The 22,426-nt window shown below is 45.2% G+C and overlaps 1 protein-coding gene across 1 annotated transcript in view; it reads left to right on the top strand.

Moving 5' to 3' along the window:
• Nucleotides 1-22,426, top strand: part of LOC110532240 (multiple epidermal growth factor-like domains protein 6) — an 87,394-nt gene that overhangs the window by 32,953 nt on the left and 32,015 nt on the right. The window contains exons 6-14 of the mRNA XM_036988181.1: nt 354-491; nt 637-759; nt 1,257-1,379; nt 1,652-1,825; nt 4,957-5,088; nt 5,545-5,673; nt 5,866-5,994; nt 7,530-7,664; nt 8,083-8,217. Coding sequence (XP_036844076.1) covers nt 354-491; nt 637-759; nt 1,257-1,379; nt 1,652-1,825; nt 4,957-5,088; nt 5,545-5,673; nt 5,866-5,994; nt 7,530-7,664; nt 8,083-8,217 — 1,218 coding nt within the window. The remainder of the gene's footprint in view (nt 1-353; nt 492-636; nt 760-1,256; nt 1,380-1,651; nt 1,826-4,956; nt 5,089-5,544; nt 5,674-5,865; nt 5,995-7,529; nt 7,665-8,082; nt 8,218-22,426) is intronic.

The raw sequence follows: 22,426 nt of genomic DNA, 5'->3' as shown, positions 1-22,426 counted from the left end.
TTTCACTCAGTCAACTTCCATTCTCTCTTTCAACTCTCATTCACTCAGTCAACTCCCAATCACCCTCAGTCAACTCACATTCTTTCTCAGTCTTCTCACATTCACTCTCATTCAACTGTTATTCACTATCAGTCAACTCCCATTCTCTTTCAGTCAACTCACATTCATTTTGTCAACTCTCATTCACTCAGTCAATTCCCATTCATTCTCAGTCCTGTTATTCACTTTGTCAACTCCCAATTTTTCTCATTCAACTCTAATGCTAGTTCGAATGTCTGCGCAGATCAGCAGAACTTCACAATGCAATGATAATCCTATATTCTGGGCATGTGGCCATATTTCTTTCTCTTAAGGAATCGAGATGGAGATCGTGAATGGTTGTGAGACTACCAACGGAGGCTGTTCCCAAAAGTGCCAACACTCCACCCTTGGACCTGTCTGCAGCTGTCACCACGGTTACCACCTGGACGACGACCTCAGGACATGTGTGGGTGAGCAAAGAGCAGTTTGATCGATATGGAGTGATTTTTATCTGCAAATAATTTAGAATTTTACATGAATTCAAAGTTATTGAAAAAATTGGCACTAAAATCTCTCCATAGACAGACTTGTCAACAACGACTGTGTATGTTTCAGACTTGGACGAGTGTGAGGTGGGAAGCTCGTGCTGCGAGCAGGACTGTACCAACTATCCCGGGGGTTACGAATGCTACTGCAGGGCTGGCTACCATCTCAATTCGGATGGGTGTGGCTGTGATGGTACGTTCTATTAAGCAACATAACTTCCTTGATCAAAATTGGATCAAATATGTTTTTTTATTTTTTTTATATATATCTACACAGTGTTATGACTTACTGCTTACTTAAAGACATCAACAGAATCTAAATCTGTCAAGATTGTAATAGTTGGCTCTTCCCAGTGTACTGTACACAGTATGTATACCACAAGGGGGCAAATTGGATGGTGCCAATAATCACAGTCTTGGCAGATTTTAGTTCCGTTGTTGATGTTTCTAAGCAGGAAGACACCCCGCTGTTTTACGATGATGTCATGTCATGATGATGCTGAACCTATGGTGCTCTTTAATGCCATTTTCTGTGCTGTTTTAATAAGGGTGCTTGCTTCAACTTAAACTGTACATTTGCCTCTAACAATTTAAACCTCTGACACTACCATGAAATATATTTTAGACTGCTGAAGCAAGCACATACATTTTCTTCAGGAAATCTGCATTTTCTGGTTGTTGATGTTGCAGATGTGGATGAGTGTCTGGTAGACAACGGAGGCTGTGACCATACCTGCCAGAACACAGCCGGCTCCTTTCAGTGCTACTGTCACCTAGGATACCGGCTAGATGAGAACCGTGTCTCTTGTATTCGTAAGTGGAATAGATATGAATCCTGTCTTGGTGGTAGTCAGGTAGAAATAATATATTGGGCCAGGAGTTTTCCTGACCTGATTGTAACCTGACTAGGAAAAAATCTGGGCCTTAGTGGTAGGCTATAACTGGCAGTAAGTTAAAGGCTATAGCTAGGGCCCAGAGTTTACAAGCAACAAATTGCTTTATGTTAATAAGTGGCATGCTCGACTGGATTTTAGTTTGGAGAGAAAGTGTGCAAGGAGAATGACTGTTGTACTTTCTCCCTCCAGCCCTGGAGGGGGCAGTAGAGGCATTGGAGTGGAGCAGTCGCATCGCAGTAGAGCGCCCTCTGCCCCAGATAACCCTGCTGGGGGATTACTTACAGCCGCTAGAGCGTTATGACGACTACGAGGAGGACAACCTGGGAGAGCTGCGGGCCCAGAGCACCCTCACCCAGACCTTTGGTATACATACACCTGTAGTAACATCTACATAAGGCTGTCGTAACACCTATACAAGCAGCTTATAAGCAGTTCCTTCACAGCTTGTTTGCACCAATGTAGAATTTGGTTATTTTTTAAGATTACTCCAAGTCCTTTTCCCAATATGTATCTACGTATACTGTACCAGTCAAAGGTTTGGACACACCTACTCATTCAAGGGTTTTTCTTTATTTTTACTATTTCCTACATTGTAGAATAATAGTGAAGACATCAAAACTATGAAATGACACATATGGAATCATGTAGGAACCAATAAAGTGTTAAACAAATCAAAATATATTTTCGATTATAGATTCTTCAAAGTAGCCACCGTTTGCCTGTAAGGGGTGCGTACTGGTGGCAGAGAAGTCAGGTGCAGGAGAGCAAAAACTGTTTACGGCGCAGTTTAATAATAAAAATCACTGTAAACAAAACAATCAATACAATGGGTACAAAACCCATCGCACACCAGAAATAACGTGCACAAGCACTTACAATAAACAATTCCGGGTAAGGAAATGGGGGAACAGAGGGTTAAATACACAACATGTAATGATGGAATTGAAACCAGGTGTGTGGGGGGTCTGCGCAGACCTCACTTTCTCGGTGAGGCACGAAACGAGAGCGGACACCCTCTCACGGCCCGAAGGAGCAGGGTGGACGGTTGCCAGGTATAAGTCTAGCTGCAACAGTTCGCAGCCGTCCCATCGTATTCCTGGGGAAGGGAGAGACGAATCCCACTGGGACCAGGAGAAGGGAGGGCGTGTAGTGGAGACCCCGGTTGTGCTGGTGGAGGCGCTGGTAGAACTCCCTGTCTCTCCCAGCGGTCCATTGTCTAGACAACCCGATCCATGGCGGTGCCAAGATGGTGGAGGATTTCTGCGTGCTCCCGGACGCGCTCCTCCACCCATATACCCGGGGTACCTGCTACTGCTGACTCCATAAGTTTGGTCCGTAATTCTGTAAGAGGTGTGTACTGGCGGCAGAGAAGTCAGGCGCAGGAGAGCAAAAACTGTGTTTCAATGGCGCAGTTTAACCTGTTGCGACAAGCAATCCCGTAGCCGGGAGCGTAATTATAGCCTCAAGCTCATTAGCATAACGCAACGTTAACTATTCATGAAAATCGCAAATGAAATGAAATATATATATTGGCTCACAAGCTTAGCCTTTTGTTAACAACACTGTCATCTCAGATTTTCAAAAAATGCTTTTCAACCATAGCTACACAAGCATTTGTGTAAGAGTATTGATAGCTAGCATAGCATTAAGCCTAGCATTCAGCAGGCAACATTTTCACAAAAACAAGAAAAGCATTCAAATAAAATCATTTACCTTTGAAGAACTTCGGATGTTTTCAATGAGGAGACTCTCAGTTAGATAGCAAATGTTCAGTTTTTCCAAAAATATTATTTGTGTAGGAGAAATCGCTCCGTTTTGTTCATCACGTTTGGCTAAGAAAAATAAAACGAAAATTCAGTTATTACAACGGCAAACTTTTTTTACAAATGAACTCCATAATATCGACAGAAACATGGCAAACGTTGTTTAGAATCAATCCTCAAGGTGTTTTAACATATCTATTCGATGATAAATCACTCGTGGCAGTTTGGTTTCTCCTCTGTTCAAAATGGAAAAATGCACGCACCTGGAGATTACGCAATAGTTTCGACGGAGGACACCGAGCGGACACCTGGTAAATGTAGTCTCTTATGTTCAATTTTCCAATGATATGCCTACAAATACGTCACAATGCTGCAAACACCTTGGGGAAACGACAGAAAGTGTAGGCTCATTCCTTGCGCATTCACAGCCATATAAGGAGACATTGGAACACAGTGCATTCAAAATCTGGCTCACTTCCTGAATGAAATTTCATCTTGGTTTCGCCTGTAGCATTAGTTCTGTGGCACTCACAGACAATATATGTGCAGTGTTTTCTTTCCAAAGCTGTCAATTATATGCATAGTCGAGCATCTTTTCGTGACAAAATATCTTGTTTAAAACAGGAACGTTTTTCATCCAAAAATGAAATACTGCCCCCAGAGTTTCAAGAGGTTAATAATACAAATCACCGTATTTAGAACAATCAATACAATGTGTACAAAACCTGTCGCACACCAGAAATAACGTGCACTAGCACTTACAATAAACAATTCCGGACTAGGACATGGCGGGAACAGAGGGTTAAATACACAACATGTAATGATGGAATTGAAACCAGGTGTGGGGGAAGACAAGACAAAACAAATGAAAAATGGATCAATGATGGCTAGAAGACCGGCGACGCCGACCGCCGAACGCCGCCCGAACAAGGAGAGGCACCAACTCAGGCATTCTCTCAGCCAGCTTCATGAGTATTTTCTTCTGCCAGATCTATTGTGTTATATTCTCCTACATTCAATTCACATTTCCACAAACGTCAAAGTGTTTCCTTTCAAATTGTATCAAGAATATACATATCCTTGCTTCAGGGCCTGAGCTACATCCAGTTAGATTTGGGTATGACATTTAGGCGAAAATTGAAAAAAGGGGGGCTATCCCGCATTAAAAATTCTTGATATTTTCCTTGATTGACTGACCTTCATGTTGTAAAGTAATGATGGACTGTGGCTTCTCTTTGCTTATTTCAGCTATTCTTGCCATAATATGGACTTGGTATTTTACCAAATAGGGCTATCTTCTGTATACCACCCCTACCTTGTCACAACACAACTGATTGGCTCAAACACATTAAGAAGGAACGACATTCCACAAATTCACTTATAACAAGGCACACCTGTTAACTGAAACGCATTCTAGGTGACTACCTCATGAAGTTGATTGAGAGAATGCCAAGAGTGTGCAAAGCTGTCATCAAGGCAAAGGGTGGCTACTTTGAAGAATCTCCAATTTAAAATATATTTTGATCTGTTTTACACTTTTTTGGTTACTACTTGATTCCATATGTATTATTTCATAGTTTGGATGTCTTCACTATTATTCCACAATGTAGAACATAGTAAATCTAAAGAAAAGTCATGGAATGAGTAGGTGTGTCCACACTTTGACTGCTACTGTATATTATTTTACTTCTTCTTCCTCTTCCTTCTTCTCCTCTTCTTCCACCTCCCCAGTGTGTCTAAACAACACGTTTGGTTACGACTGCAGCCTGACGTGTGACGACTGTTCCAACGGTGGCGTGTGTGACATGGAGGAGGGCCACTGTGACTGTCCTGATGGGTGGACAGGCGTTGTCTGCAACCAGAGTGAGTGAAGCCATGCAGAGAAAACAAAACATCAAAACATCAACAGGGTTTAAACCCTCAAAGTCACAGGTGATGCTGATCACCTGGGAATGTATTTACTAGGAACTAAACAAAGGAAACCAATGTAAACATGGAGGGGACTGCAAAACATTTCCTTTGCAAAAAGTTTTGCAACAGTTTGCTATGGTGTACACTCATGAATACACCCCTGTTGTGTTACTAGTCATCTAAGTTCGAACCAAATGTTTCTCTATCTATTGCTGGGTGAAGCTATAAAAGTGGCCTACCTTATGTTTAAATGGAGTTCACATTCTGTCAGACATAATCATCCTACAGAAAATTTCGTATTTTGATGATGTATCTACTGTGTATAGCTTTGTTGAGAGAAATAACGCCCTACCTCTGTCTCTGCTTCTCTCACCCTCTCTCGCTCTCTCTCTCCTTCCCTTTGCCCAGCTTGTCCAGAGGGCACCTTTGGCAGGAACTGCTCCTTCAGCTGTAAGTGTAAGAATGGTGCCACCTGTGACCCTGTAAACGGGCACTGCCGCTGCCCGCCTGGCATCAGCGGGGACATGTGCCAGGATGGTGAGTTGGCAAAGATTCATGTTATCATGCAGCATTGGATCAAAATGGCATTGCTTTCTCTCAAAAATGTACAATTTATTTAGCTCACAATTGAACCAATGGAATTGTCCTAAAAGTGCAACTCTTAATATTGGTGCACATTATAATATGTTGTACTTTCTACTCTTGCCTCTGTGTCTCTGTGCTCTGTAGGCTGTCCTAAGGGCCTGTATGGGAGACTTTGCAATAAGAAGTGTAACTGTGCCAATAACGGGCGCTGCCATCGTACCTATGGAGCTTGCCTGTGTGATCCCGGGCTCTACGGGCGCTTCTGTCATCTAAGTGAGTGGAATGATGTCTCGTTGCCTCTCTACCTCTACCTGTAGTTTCTTTCACTCTATTTCCTTTATGTCAGTGGTGGTGGTCATTCTATATGTTTTGCCATGGTGTGGATAGTTTTTGTTTGTTGCCATTTTAAAGAAAATGTCCTGCAATTATATGCATTTTGATATGGGGTGGAGAGAACATTTTGTGGTTTTAAAGCTAATTTCCTACATTTCTCTCCATTTTGCCATGTCTTATATGTGTTCATGTGACACTGTATCTGAGTGGCTCAAACATTAGAACATTTTCTCCCTGAATGTCAAAACCAATGGGCAAAAACACCTAGCTATAAAACGTTATCTGACCTCGGCTAGTTGATCTGGACATTTCTGACAAGTTATAAATAGCTCTCTAAGGTCTGCAATGACTGTCGTGACAAAAGGACAACTGATGAGGCGCTACCCAATTTAGAAATTGCACCTTGTGCATTCTACTATTACAACTTTCAAGAGTAAGTTGAAAGTCAGACTGAGTTCCTTAAAAACCCAGCATGCTCCACAGTTTGGGAACCACTGCTTTATGTAATCCTTTCACTCCCTGTAGCTATTTCTCTGATTGCCAGGACCAGTGATTACCTCAAGGAAGGACTCATTCCTGGTACATCTGGATCTTACTGTGAACTGGGGCTGTTCGGCCACTAGGATTGCTGATCTAGGATCAGGTCCCCTCTGTTGTGATCAATGTGATCTAAAAGGCTAAACTGATCCTAAATCAGAACACCAACTCTAAGATGCTTTATTTGATTTGAGTTATTAGGATCCCCGTCATCCGACTTCAATGGTGAGAGCTCATCTTACTGGGGTCCAACACACAACGGAAAATACATTACAGACAAAAGACTTTACAATTTACACACGTTTAAAAACATTAACGTGTGTGTGTGTGTGTGTGTGTGTGTGTGTGTGCGCATCTATCAGTTACACATACATGTCAGTACATACACACAACAAGTAGGTCACATGGGGGAGAGGTGTTGTGCCGTGAGGTGTTGCTTTATTTGTTTTTTTTAAACCAGGTTTGCTGTTCACTTGTGCTATATTAGATGGAGTTCCGTGCACTCATGAACCTGTATAATACTGTTAGTTTCCTCGAATTTGTTCTGGACCTGGGGACGGTAAAAAGACCCCTTGGTGGCATGTCTGGTGGGGTAAGTGTGTGTGTTAATAATGTGTGTAAGTTGACTATGCAAGCAATTTGGACAAACATTAATGTTTCTTATGAATACAAGAAGTGATTGTCAGTGTTTCCTCAACTCTTAGCCAAGAGAGACTGGCATGCATAGTATTAATATTAGCCTTCTGATTACAATGAAGAGCAAGACGTGCTCATATTGTCCATATGACTGGACAATAATCAAGATAAGATGAAACCCATATTTATGAATAAGGGCCTCGGACCTCTCTTCCCCTGCACTACCATGTAAACAGTTGGGCAGTGTGTACCCTATCAGGCCTGCAGTCCTGTTTAACGCTCGGTGTGCCGTCTCTCCCCAGCGTGTCCTAAGTGGGCGTTCGGCCCTGGCTGCTCGGAGGAGTGCCAGTGTGTCCAACAGAACACCCTAGAGTGCCACCGCAACCATGGCCTCTGTGTCTGCAAACCAGGCTACCAGGGAAAGAACTGCCAGGAGGGTCAGTGGTCCAGAAGATGTTCTGCACACACGCATGAGCGTACCCAGACACAAGCATACACACACATGAGCGTACCCAGACACAAGCATACACACACATGAGCGTACCCAGACACAAGCATACACACACATGAGCGTACCCAGACACAAGCATACACACACATGAGCGTACCCAGACACAAGCATACACACACATGCACATGCACACATACACGTATGTGCACATGCACACATAAACACACACACGCATTCACATATACATATACCTATGTACATGCACGCACACACACACAGACAAACAAACAACCACAACACGCATACATCAATGGAATGGTTCTATCTGGCTTGATCTCGGTCCAGGAAACGGGCCCTAAATGTGTAACCAGTACCTTTAACCCACTTTTGCTCCTCTCCTCTAGAGTGTAATAGAGGATACTATGGTCTGGCCTGCAAGAGGACATGTCAGTGTCCATCTGGGGTACCCTGTGATCATGTGACAGGGGAGTGTCTGAGCCAGTGCCCACCTGGCTTCCATGGGGACAACTGTGACCTAGGTGGGTACAGTGCATGGCATGCCAACACAGACCAATGATGAATACTACTTTCTTGTCCATGTATTGGGAACAGAAATGTGTATTTCTTGTTTTTTATAACTCCCTCAGGCGAGACAACATAAAAAGCTTGCAGACATGCACACAGACACACACACACACTCACTCACACTTGCACACATGCACAGTATGGCATCTAAGTCTATTGCACTCATTCTCTGTCATGGCTAGATTCCAAAGCGACTGGTTTCATGTTTGTTTTTGCTAGTTTTCTCATGGTGTTTCTCATGGACTCAGTCTTTCATACACACAGTAGTTGCAGCTGTTTATGAGTTCGTCTTCTTTTAGATGTGGTACTCAACACTGGTCTTCTGTTTTCCCCTCTCTTGAGGTTTGTGCTGAGCAGTTACACAATAATCAACAAGAGACGGATGGGGTGTCTCCAACTCTGGTCCTAGAGAGCTACTGGCCTGGGTGTGCAGGGTTTGGTTCTAACCCAATTCCAACAGACCTGCTTCACCTAGGGCCCTATAAAATATGTGTTCCGGACAGAATCACGGAATCCAGAAAATAAAACTAAATTCAACAATATTAAAAAATGTATTCAAAACAACTAGTAGAAAATCAACTAAATGTATTGAACTTATTCGAAAATGCATGGATTTTGCGATCATATGAGCTCTACAGAGACATTGCTAACCAAACAAAGGTATCTTGCTGGTGCTTACTTGCATATATTCTATTTTTCTAAGACCTCAAAAGTGGTCTCCTGATGTGGTTTAAAGTCAAATCATTTTTGGGTAACAGTTAAGTACCTTGTTGTGAATTGTTTTCAATTAACATTGTCAAAAAGAAACACAAATAGCTTCATAGCTAAGGGCAATTTCTCAAGTAAGACTTTTGCTAAGACTGCCTGGCAGTGATCTGAAAAGGTGCTGTTATTAGTAGAGGTTTGGAACTCTTTCTTATTGGTCTATTTAACTAATTTACTGCATGGTGATGTCATCATGGAAAGCCAAAACTCCATCCCACCAAAACAAGCTGAAATTTCAGGCAGTCTTTTCAAACAGCTCTATAAAATAAAATATAAAACGCAGGTATATCATATTTTTGACTGCACTTGGCCGTTAAACATTTTTGTGGACTTTTGTGGACATCATTTTTTAGTTTTTCTATAAATTAAAGTGTGATTTTGAGAGTGAATACCTGAAAGATTGGAATAAACACAAAACGGAATCAGGCAAACATTTTTTTTAACGTATAGGGTACTATTTACCTAATCAAGGTCCAGACTGAAGAATTACCTGTACTAGCTGCACGTCAGAACCTTGATTATTTGAAACATGTGTTAGTGCTGGAGTGTAGCTCCCCAAGGACAGGAGTTGGAGACCCCTGTATTGGAGTCATTAGGTCTGAGCAGATGTGCTCATTATGGGGTGACATTTTGACAATGGAAAAAAGCAGAGCTCACAGCACCCCCACACCAACTGACGTACAGCACCCTAGTTATGATCCAACCTGTGAGCCTCAACCCCGGTCTCCCCTACTGGGTTGTGGGTGGGTGGCTACACTTGCAAGCAGCTATATGAGTGTGGGGCTATGGTACTTGACCTTGGATACCTCCAAGGGGGATGGTCTGGGAACCGGGGCTGTCCGTTGAGTCTCCTTCCTCCATCCATCCTTCCATCTTTTAACTTATCCCTCTGTCTTTCCCACAATGGTGTCTGGCTAATAGGATGGTCATTGTGTAATGAATGTACTCAAACTCTGTGGGAGAATAAGGTGACGTGTGTGTGTGTGTGTGTGTTTACATACATGCATGCTTGCATCCATGAAATTGTGTGTGTTTGAGGAGATGCACTTACTGCATAAGTGAGTTCCTATATTGGTGTTTTGTGTCTGAGTGTGTATGTAGCTATGCATGCGGGTGTGTGTCTACAGTGCCTTGCGAAAGTATTCGCCCCCCCCCTTGAACTTTGCGACCTTTTGCCACATTTCAGGCTTCAAACATAAAGATATAAAACTGTATTTTTTGTGAAGAATCAACAACAAGTGGGACACAATCATGAAGTGGAACGACATTTATTGGATATTTCAAACTTTTTTAACAAATCAAAAACTGAAAAATTGGGCGTGCAAAATTATTCAGCCCCCTTAAGTTAATACTTTGTAGCGCCACCTTTTGCTGCGATTACAGCTGTAAGTCGCTTGGGGTATGTCTCTATCAGTTTTGCACATCGAGAGACTGATTTTTTGTCCCATTCCTCCTTGCAAAACAGCTCGAGCTCAGTGAGGTTGGATGGAGAGCATTTGTGAACAGCAGTTTTCAGTTCTTTCCACAGATTCTCGATTGGATTCAGGTTTGGACTTTGACTTGGCCATTCTAACACCTGGATATGTTTATTTTTGAACCATTCCATTGTAGATTTTGCTTTATGTTTTGGATCATTGTCTTGTTGGAAGACAAATCTCCGTCCCAGTCTCAGTTCTTTTGCAGACTCCATCAGGTTTTCTTCCAGAATGGTCCTGTATTTGGCTCCATCCATCTTCCATCAATTTTAACCATCTTCCCTGTCCCTGCTGAAGAAAAGCAGGCCCAAACCATGATGCTGCCACCACCATGTTTGACAGTGGGGTGCGGTGTTCAGCTGTGTTGCTTTTACGCCAAACATAACGTTTTGCATTGTTGCCAAAAAGTTCAATTTTGGTTTCATCTGACCAGAGCACCTTCTTCCACATGTTTGGTGTGTCTCCCAGGTGGCTTGTGGCAAACTTTAAACTACACTTTTTATGGATATCTTTAAGAAATGGCTTTCTTCTTGCCACTCTTCCATAAAGGCCAGGTTTGTGCAATATACGACTGATTGTTGTCCTATGGACAGAGTCTCCCACCTCAGCTGTAGATCTCTGCAGTTCATCCAGAGTGATCATGGGCCTCTTGGCTGCATCTCTGATCAGTCTTCTCCTTGTATGAGCTGAAAGTTTAGAGGGACGGCCAGGTCTTGGTAGATTTGCAATGGTCTGATACTCCTTCCATTTCAATATTATCGCTTGCACAGCACTCCTTGGGATGTTTAAAGCTTGGGAAATATTTTTGTATCCAAATCCGGCTTTAAACTTCTTCACAACAGTATCTCGGACCTGCCTGGTGTGTTCCTTGTTCTTCATGATGCTCTCTGCGCTTTTAACGGACCTCTGAGACTATCACAGTGCAGGTGCATTTATACGGAGACTTGATTACACACAGGTGGATTGTATTTATCATCATTAGTCATTTAGGTCAACATTGGATCATTCAGAGATCCTCACTGAACTTCTGGAGAGAGTTTGCTGCACTGAAAGTAAAGGGGCTGAATAATTTTGCACGCCCAATTTTTCAGTTTTTGATTTGTTAAAAAAGTTTGAACTATCCAATAAATGTCGTTCCACTTCATGATTGTGTCCCACTTGTTGTTGATTCTTCACAAAAAAATACAGTTTTATATCTTTATGTTTGAAGCCTGAAATGTGGCAAAAGGTCGCAAAGTTCAAGGGGGCCGAATACTTTCGCAAGGCACTGTATGTGTGTCCGTTTATGTGTGTGAGTCAATAACAGACAGAAACAACCAGAATAGTTTAATTGAAACACCAAGCTGGAGGTGAGTTTCTTGTCATCTGGAAGCCATTAAGCGATCAGACCCTTGCATCTCCAGTCAATTAGAAATATCGGGGAGTGAGGGGAATCGTGCTGGCCTACCTCCTTTAATTTCCCTCTGTTTTTCTGCATCTCTCTTAATGGTATGTTTTTCAACCTTTCCCCTCTAATTTAATTTGGATACTCTGGGCACTCTGGAGGGGAAGGATACCCTCAATCTGTAAATTAGTACAGGGTCTCAGAGAAAGTTGCCAGAGGGGATGGCCACTGTTTTACGGGCTCCTAACCAATTGTGCTATTCTGTGTATTTTTTTGTCCATTGTCTCTTATAACCAAAAAGAGCTTCTGGACATCAGAACAGCGATTACTCACCTCAGGCTGGACAAATATTTTTTCTTCAATGACTCTGAGGCAAAAGATTTACGGCTCCTCTCGGACCAGGACCAATTCCCCGTCATTCCCATGAAGAGGAGACACCGATACAGGATTCGCAGATCCGGGTGCTAGATGAGAATTTGTCGGCGAGTGGATAATCTGCCTTTACCATCCGTCCTACTGGCAAACATGCAATCACTGGAGAATAAACTGGATGAGCTCCGTTCGAGACTATCCTACCAAAGGGACATTAAAAACTGTAACATCTTCCGGGATTCATCCGATGGCATTAAGGAGTACTGTAAACCACTTCAGTCACCGGCTTAATCAATAAGTGCATTGATGACGTCATCCCCACAGTGACCCAACGTACATATCCCAACCAGATGCTGTAGATTACAGGCAACATCCGCACTGAGCTAAAGTCTACAGCTGCCGCTTTCAAAGAGCGGGACACTGTTATAAGAAATCCCGCTATGCCCTTCGTCAAACCATCAAACAGGCAAAGTGTCAATACGGGACTAAGATTGAATGTGTCTACGATTGTCGGAAATGGCAGGGCTTGCAAACTATTACGGATTATAAAGGTAAACCCAGCCTCGAACTGCCCAGTGACGCAAGCCTACCAGACGAGCTAAATGACTTCTATGCTCGCTTCGAGCAACACTGAACCATGCATGCGATCACCAGCTGTTCTGTACGACTTTGTGATCACGTCTCTCCGTAGCCTATGTAAGACCTTTAAACAGGTCAACATTCACAAGGCCAGACAAATGATCAGGATGCGTACTCAGAGCATATAACTGTCTTCACTGACCTTTTCAACCTCTGCCTGACTGAGTCTGTAATACCTACATGTGTAAAGCAGACCACTATAGTCCCTGTGCCCAAGAACACCAAGGTAACCTCCCAAAATGACTACCGACCTGTAGAATTCATGTCTGTAGCCATGAAGTGCTTTAAACGGCTGGTCATGGCTCACATCAACACCATCATCCCAGAAACCCTAGATCCACATAAAATTACATACCGCCCCAAAAGAGCCACAGATGACGCAATCTTTATTGCACTCCACACTGCATTTTCACACTTAGACAAAAGAAACACCAATTTGAGAATACTGTTCGTTGACTACAGCTCAGCGTTCAACACCATAGTGTCCTAAAGCTCATCACTAAGCTAAGGAACCTGAGACTATACACCTCCCTCTGCAACTTGATCCTGGTCTTCCTGATGGGCTGCCCCCAGGTCGTAAGGGTAGGTAACAGCACATCTGCCATGCTGATTCTCCACACGGGGGCCTTTCAGGGGTACGTGCTTTGTCCCCTCCTGTACTCCCTGTTCACCCACGACTGCGTGGCCGTGCACAACACCAACACCATCATTAAGTTTGCAGGCGACACAATGGCGGTAGGCCTGATCACCGACAACGATGAGACAGCCTATAGGGAGGAGGTCAGAGACCTGGCAGTGTGGTGCCAGGACAACAACATATTCCTCAACGTGAGCAAGACAAAGGAGCTGATCGTGGACTACAGGAAAAGGAGGGCCGAGCACACCCCCATTCAAATCGACTGGGCTGTAGTGGAGCAGGTTGAGAGATACAAGTTCCTTGCTGACCACATCACAAGCAAACTATCATGGTCCAAACACACCAAGATAGTTGTGAAGAGGGCACATCAACGCCTATTCCCCAACAGGAGACTGAAAAGATGTGGCATGGGCACTCAGATCCTTAAAAAGTTCTACAGCTGCACCATCGAGAGCATCCTGACTGGTTGTATCACCACTTGGTATGGCAACTGCTCGGCATCCAACCATAAGGCACTACAAAGGGTAATGTGTTACGGTGCGTGAATGAGGACCCAAAAGCGAATTAACTTAAACAGAGCCTCTTTAATTACCAAATATAGGTAGGCTCAGACGGACCGGCAGATTCCGACAGGACAAGACAAGGTTACAGCAAACATGACGACAGTCTGGTTCAGGCATGAAACACAACAAAGAAGAATCCGACAAGGACAGGAACAAAAACAGAGAGAGATATAGGGGACTAATCAGAGGGAAAAGGGGAACAGGTGGGAGAAGGGGTGACGAGGTAGTCAAGAGGAGACAAGGAACAGCTGGGGGAAAGCGGGGGAGAAAAGGTAACCTAACAACGACCAGCAGAGGGAGACAGGGTGAAGGGAAAGGACAGAGACAAGACACAACATGACAGTACATGACAGTACCCCCCCACTCACCGAGCGCCTCCTGGCGCACTCGAGGAGGAAACCTGGCGGCAACGGAGGAAATCCTCGATCAGCGCACGGTCCAGCACGTCCCGAGAGGGAACCCAACTCCTCTCCTCAGGACCGTACCCCTCCCAATCTACGAGGTACTGGTGACCACGGCCCCGAGGACGCATGTCCAAAATTCTACGGACCCTGTAGATGGGTGCGCCCTCGACAAGGATGGGGGGGGGGGGGGGGGAAGACGAGCGGGGGCGCGAAGGACGGGCTTGATGCAGGAGACATGGAAGACCGGGTGGACGCGACGAAGGTATCGCGGAAGAAGAAGTCGAACTGCGACAGGATTAATGACCCGAGAAATACGGAACGGACCAATGAACCGCGGGGTCAACTTGCGAGAAGCCGTCTTAAGGGGAAGGTTCTGAGTGGAGAGCCAAACTCTCTGACCGCGACAATATCTAGGACTCTTAGTTCTACGCTTATTAGCAGCCCTCACAGTCTGCGTCCTATAACGGCAAAGTGCAGACCTGACCCTCTTCCAGGTGCGCTCGCAACGTTGGACAAAAGCCTGAGCGGAGGGGACGCTGGACTCGGCGAACTGAGATGAGAACAGCGGAGGCTGGTACCCGAGGCTACTCTGAAAAGGAGATAGCCCGGTCGCAGACGAAGGAAGCGAGTTGTGGGCGTATTCTGCCCAGGGGAGCTGTTCTGACCAAGACGCAGGGTTGCGAAAAGAAAGACTGCGTAAGATGCGACCAATAGTCTGATTGGCCCGTTCTGCTTGACCGTTAGACTGGGGGTGAAAGCCGGAAGAGAGACTGACGGAAGCCCCAATCAAACGGCAAAACTCCCTCCAAAATTGAGACGTGAATTGCGGACCTCTGTCCGAAACGACGTCTGACGGAAGGCCATGAATTCTGAAAACATTCTCGATGATGATTTGTGCCGTCTCTTTAGCAGAAGGAAGCTTAGCAAGGGGAATGAAATGAGCCGCCTTAGAGAACCTATCGACAACCGTAAGAATAACAGTCTTCCCCGCTGACGAAGGCAGTCCGGTGACAAAATCTAAGGCGATGTGAGACCACGGTCGAGAGGGAATAGGAAGCGGCCTGAGACGGCCGGCAGGAGGAGAGTTACCGGACTTAGTCTGCGCGCAGACCGAACAAGCAGCCACGAAACGACGCGTGTCATGCTCCCGGGTGGGCCACCAAAAACGCTGGCGAATGGAAGCAAGCGTACCCCGAACGCCAGGGTGGCCGGCTAACTTGGCAGAGTGAGCCCACTGAAGAACGGCCAGACGAGTAGGAACGGGAACGAAAAGAAGGTTCCTAGGACAAGCGCACGGCGACGGAGTGTGAGTGAGCGCTTGTTTTACCTGCCTCTCAATTCCCCAGACAGTCAACCCGACAACACGCCCCTCAGGGAGAATCCCCTCGGGGTCAGTGGAGGCTACTGAAGAACTGAAGAGACGAGACAAAGCATCAGGCTTGGTGTTCTTAGAGCCCGGACGATAAGAAATCACGAACTCGAAACGAGCGAAAAACAGCGCCCAACGCGCCTGACGCGCATTAAGTCGTTTGGCAGAACGGATGTACTCAAGGTTCCTATGGTCAGTCCAAACGACAAAAGGAACGGTCGCCCCCTCCAACCACTGTCGCCATTCGCCTAGGGCTAACCGGATGGCGAGCAGTTCGCGGTTACCCACATCATAGTTACGTTCCGACGGCGACAGGCGATGAGAAAAATACGCGCATGGGTGGACCTTGTCGTCAGAGAGGGAGCGCTGAGAAAGAATGGCTCCCACGCCCACCTCTGACGCGTCAACCTCGACAACGAACTGTCTAGAGACGTCAGGTGTAACAAGGATAGGAGCGGATGTAAAACGATTCTTGAGGAGATCAAAAGCTCCCTGGGCGGAAACGGACCACTTAAAGCACGTCTTGACAGAAGTAAGGGCTGTGAGAGGAGCTGCCACCTGACCGAAATTACGGATGAAACGACGATAGAAGTTCGCGAAGCCGAGAAAGCGCTGCAGCTCGACGCGTGACTTAGGGACGGGCCAATCAATGACAGCTTGGACCTTAGCGGGATCCATCTTAATGCCTTCAGCGGAAATAACAGAACCGAGAAATGTGACGGAGGAGGCATGAAAAGTGCACTTCTCAGCCTTCACAAAAAGACAATTCTCTAAAAGGCGCTGGAGGACACGTTGAACGTGCTGAACATGAATCTGGAGTGACGGTGAAAAAATCAGGATATCGTCAAGGTAAACGAAAACAAAGATGTTCAGCATGTCTCTCAGGACATCATTGACTAATGCCTGAAAGACAGCTGGAGCGTTAGCGAGGCCGAAAGGAAGGACCCGGTATTCAAAGTGCCCTAACGGAGTGTTAAACGCCGTCTTCCACTCGTCCCCCTCCCTGATGCGCACGAGATGGTAAGCGTTACGAAGGTCCAACTTAGTGAAAAACCTGGCTCCCTGCAGGATCTCGAAGGCTGAAGACATAAGAGGAAGCGGATAACGATTCTTCACTGTTATGTCATTCAGCCCTCGATAATCTATGCAGGGGCGCAGAGACCCGTCCTTCTTCTTGACAAAAAAAAACCCCGCTCCGGCGGGAGAGGAGGAGGGGACTATGGTACCGGCGTCAAGAGCTACAGACAAATAATCTTCGAGAGCCTTACGTTCGGGAGCCGACAGAGAGTATAGTCTACCCCGGGGGGGGGGGGTGGTTCCCGGAAGGAGATCAATACTACAATCATACGACCGGTGTGGAGGAAGAGAGGTGGCCCTGGACCGACTGAACACCGTGCGCAGATCGTGATATTCCTCCGGCACCCCTGTCAAATCACCAGGCTCCTCCTGTGAAGAAGAGACAGAGGAAACAGGAGGGATAGCAGACATTAAACATTTCACATGACAAGAGACGTTCCAGGAGAGGATAGAATTACTAGACCAATTAATGGAAGGATTATGACAAACTAGCCAGGGATGGCCCAAAACAACAGGTGTAAAAGGTGAACGAAAAATTAAAAAAGAAATGGTTTCACTATGATTACCAGAAACAGTGAGGGTTAAAGGTAGCGTCTCACGCTGAATCCTGGGGAGAGGACTACCATCCAGGGCGAACAAGGCCGTGGGCTCCTTTAACTGTCTGAGAGGAATGTCATGTTCCCGAGCCCAGGTCTCGTCCATAAAACAGCCCTCCGCCCCAGAGTCTATTAAGGCACTGCAGGAAGCTGACGAACCGGTCCAGCGTAGATGGACCAACAAGGTAGTGCAGGATCTTGAAGGAGAGACAGGAGTAGTAGCGCTCACCAGTAGCCCTCCGCTTACTGACGAGCTCTGGCCTTTTACTGGACATGAAGTGACAAAATGACCAGCGGAACCGCAATAGAGACAGAGGCGGTTGGTGATTCTCCGTTCCCTCTCCTTAGTCGAGATGCGGATACCTCCCAGCTGCATGGGCTCAGCACCCGAGCCGGCAGAGGAAGATGGTAGTGATGCGGAGAGGGGAGCGACGGAGAGCGCGAGCTCCTTTCCACGAGCTCGGTGACGAAGATCAACCCGTCGCTCAATGCGAATAGCGAGTTCAATCAAGGAATCCACGCTGGAAGGAACCCCCCGGGAGAGAATCTCATCCTTTACCTCTGCGCGGAGACCCTCCAGAAGACGAGCGAGCAAGGCCGGCTCGTTCCAGCCACTGGAGACAGCAAGAGTGCGAAACTCAATAGAGTAGTCTGTTATGGATCGATTGCCTTGACATAGGGAAGACAGGGCCCTGGAAGCCTCCTCCCCAAAAACAGATCGATCAAAAACCCGTATCATCTCCTCCTTAAAGTCCTGATACTGGTTAGTACACTCAGCCCTTGCCTCCCAGATTGCCGTGCCCCACTCACGAGCCCGTCCAATAAGGAGAGATATGACGTAGGCGACACGAGCAGTGCTCCTGGAGTAAGTGTTGGGCTGGAGAGAAAACACAATATCACACTGGGTGAGGAACGAGCGGCATTCAGTGGGCTCCCCAGAGTAACACGGCGGGTTATTGATTCTGGGCTCCGGAGATTCGAAAGCCCTGGAAGTGGCCGGTGGATCGAGGCGGAGATGGTGAACCTGTTCTGTGAGGTTGGAGACTTGGGTGGCCAGGGTCTCAACGGCATGTCGAGCAGCAGACACTTCCTGCTCGTGTCTGCCTAGCATCGCTCCCTGGATCCCGACGGCTGAGTGGAGAGGATCCGAAGTCGCTGGGTCCATTCTTGGTCGGATTCTTCTGTTACGGTGCGTGAATGAGGACCCAAAAGCGAATTAACTTAAACAGAGCCTCTTTAATTACCAAACATAGGTAGGCTCAGACGGACCGGCAGATTCCGACAGGACAAGACAAGGTTACAGCAAACATGACGACAGTCTGGTTCAGGCATGAAACACAACAAACAAGAATCCGACAAGGACAGGAACAAAAACAGAGAGAGATATAGGGGACTAATCAGAGGGAAAAGGGGAACAGGTGGGAGAAGGGGTGACGAGGTAGTCAAGAGGAGACAAGGAACAGCTGGGGGAAAGCGGGGGAGAAAAGGTAACCTAACAACGACCAGCAGAGGGAGACAGGGTGAAGGGAAAGGACAGAGACAAGACACAACATGACAGTACATGACATAATGTGTACAGCCCAGTACATCACTGGGGCCAAGCTTGCTGCCATCCAGTACCTCTATACCAGGCGTTGTCAGAGGAAGGCCCTAAAATTAAAGACTCCAGCTAACCAAGTCATAGACTGTTCTCTCTGCTATCGCACGAGAAGTGGTACCGGAGCGCCAAGTCTAGGTCCAAAAGGCTTCCTAACAGCGTCTACCCCCAAGCCAAATGGCTACCCGACCATGTGCATTCACCACCTTTTTTACAGTGCCGTTACTCCCTTTTTATTATCTATGAATAGTCACTTTAATCAATCAAATGTATTTCAATCGAATATATTTATAAAGCCCTTTTAACACCAGCCGATGTCACAAAGTGCTATACAGAATCCCAGCCTAAAACCCCAAACAGCAAGCAATGCAGATGTAACCCTACCTACATGTACATATTACCTAAATGACCTCGACTAACCTGTACCTCCGCACAGTGACTCGGTACCGGTATCTCCTGTAGATAGCCTTGTTGTTATTATTATTTGTTATATATCATTTTTTAAATGTTATATGTATATATATTTTCTTTAAAAAAAAACCTCTGCATTGTTGGTTTTAAGGGCTTGTAAGTAAACATTTCATGGTAAGGTTGTATTCTGAGCCTGTGAGAAATAAAATGTCTCTCTTTCAGTGTCTTTGTCTCTTTGTCTCTCTCTCTCTCTCTCTCTCTCTCTCTCTCTCTCTCTCTCTCTCTCTCTCTCTCTCTCTGCTGTAATGAGTGTGGATACTTTATGAAGCCACTGTGTACAGTGCCTTTGGAATGTATTCAGACCCCTTCCCTTCCTTTTTGTTATGTTACAGCCTTATTCTACAATGGATTAAATTAAACATTTTCTCAAAAATCTACACACACAATACTCCATGTATTGTGCATTATTTATATTTATATTTTTTTGAAAATGTATTAAAACTAAAAAACAGAAATACGTTATCTACATAACTATTCATACCCTTTGCTATGAGACTCAAAATTGTGTTCAGGTGCATTCTTTTTCCATTGATCAGCCTTGAGATGTTTCTACAACTTGAATGGAGTCCACCTGTGTTAAATTCAATTGATTAAACATGATTTGGAAAGGTACACACCTGTCAATATAAGGTCCCACAGTTGATGGTGCATATCAGAGCAAAAACAAAGAAAGTGTCTGTAGAGCTCCAAGACAGGATTGTGTCGAGGGACAGATCTGAGGAAGGGTATCAAAACATGTTTTGCAGCATTGAATGTCCCAAAGAACACCATGGTCTCCATCCTTCTTAAATGGAAGAAGTTTGGAACCATCAAGACTCTTCCTAGAGCTGGCCGCCCGGCCAAACTGAGCAATCGGGTGAAAAGGGCCATGGTCAGGGAGGTGACCAAGAACCCGATGGTCAGTCTGATAGAGCTCTAAAGTTCCTCTGTGGAGATGGGAGAATCTTCCAGAAGGACGACCATCTCTGCAGCACTCCACCAATCAGGCCTTTGTCGTAGAGTGGACAGACTAAACACCAATCTGACCTTTATGTTACAGTGGCCAGATGGAAGACACTCCTCATTAAAATGCACATGACAGTCCCCTTCAAGTTTGCCAAAAGACACCTAAAGACTCTCAGACCATGAGAAACAAGATTCTCTGGTCTGATGAAACCAAGATTGAACTATTTGGCCAGCAACTGTTCAGAGGAGACTGCGTGAATCAGTCCTTCATGGTTGAATTGCTGCAAAGAAACCACTCCTAAAGGACACCAATAATAAGAAGAGACATGCTTGGGCAAAGAAAAGTGAGCAAAAGACTCCAGGCTGTGTAAGGGCTATTTGACCATGAAGGAGAGTGATGAAATACTGCATCAGATGACCTGGCCTCCACAATCACCCAACCTTAACCCAATTGTGATGGTTTGAGGTGAGTTGGACCGAAGAGTAATGGAAAAGAAGCCAACAAGTGCTCAGCATATGTGGGAACTCCTTCAAGACTGTTGGAAAAGCATTCCAGGTGATGCTAGTTGAGAGAATGCCAAGAGTGTGCAAAGCTGTCATCAAGGCAAAGGGTGGCAACTAAAATCTATTTTGATTTGTTTAACACTTTTTTGGTTACTACATGATTCCATATGTGTTTTTTCATAGTGTTGATGTCTTCACTATTATTCTACAATGTAGAAAATAGTCAAAATAAAGAAAAACTCTTGAATGAGTAGGTGTGTCCAAATTTTTGACTGGTACTGTATATCTCCATCCCTTTCTCTCTTTCTTTCTCTCACTCTCTCTCTGTACACCCCCATCACTCTCTATCCCTCCCTCTCCCTGGCATTTATCGATTCAATACATTTTACTGGTGCTTACACATCCCTGGTTTCCCATGTAAATCAACATTAGCAGATGGGGAATTGCTGGACATTCTGTGCTAGATACAGTGCCTTGCAAAAGTATTCAACCCCCTTAGTGTTTTTCCTATTTTGTTGCATTACAACCTGTAATTTAATTTCATGTAATGGACATACACAAAATTGTCCAAATTGGTGAAGTGAAATAAAAAAAATAACTTACATTTATTTTATTTTATATTAAAACGGAAAAGTGGTGCTTGAATGTGTATTCACCCCCTTTGCTATGAAGCCACTAAATAAGATCTAGTGCAACCAATTACCTTTAGAAGTCACATAATTAGTTGAATAAAGTCCACATGTGGAATCTAAGTGTCACATGATCTGTCACATGATCTCAGTATATATACACCTGTTCTGAAAGGCCCCAGAATCTGCAAACCCACTAAGCAAGGGGCACCACCAAGCAAGCGACACTACGAAGACAAAGGAGCTCTCCAATCAGGTCAGGGACAAAGTTGTAGGTTAAAGGTCATATTTAAGGTTTTAGGTTATATTTAAGGTTATAAAAAAATATCAGAATCTTTGAACATCGCACGGAGCACCCTTAAATCTATTATTAAAAAAATGAAAGAATGGCACCACAACAAACCTACCAAGAGAGGGCCCCCACCAAAACTCACAGACCAGACAAGGACGGCATTAATCAGAGAGGCAACAAAGAGACCAAAGATAACCCTAAAGGAGCTGCAAAGCTCCACAGCGGAGATTGGAGTTTCTGTCCATAGGACCACTTTAAGCTGTACACTCCACAGAGCTGAGCTTTACGGAAGAGTGTCCAGAAAAAAATAAGCAAACATGTTTGGTGTTTGCCAAAAGGCATGTGGGAGACTCCCCAAACATATGGAAAAAGGCACTCTGGTCAGATGAGACGCAAATTGAGCTTTTTGGCCATCAAGGAAAACGTTATGTCTGGCGCAAACGC

The sequence above is a fragment of the Oncorhynchus mykiss genome, chromosome 9, assembly GCF_013265735.2.
Source record: "Oncorhynchus mykiss isolate Arlee chromosome 9, USDA_OmykA_1.1, whole genome shotgun sequence".
Taxonomy (NCBI): domain Eukaryota; kingdom Metazoa; phylum Chordata; class Actinopteri; order Salmoniformes; family Salmonidae; genus Oncorhynchus; species Oncorhynchus mykiss.
The sequence above is the reverse complement of the archived record's forward strand: the minus strand, read 5'-3'. Positions and strand labels throughout refer to the sequence as shown.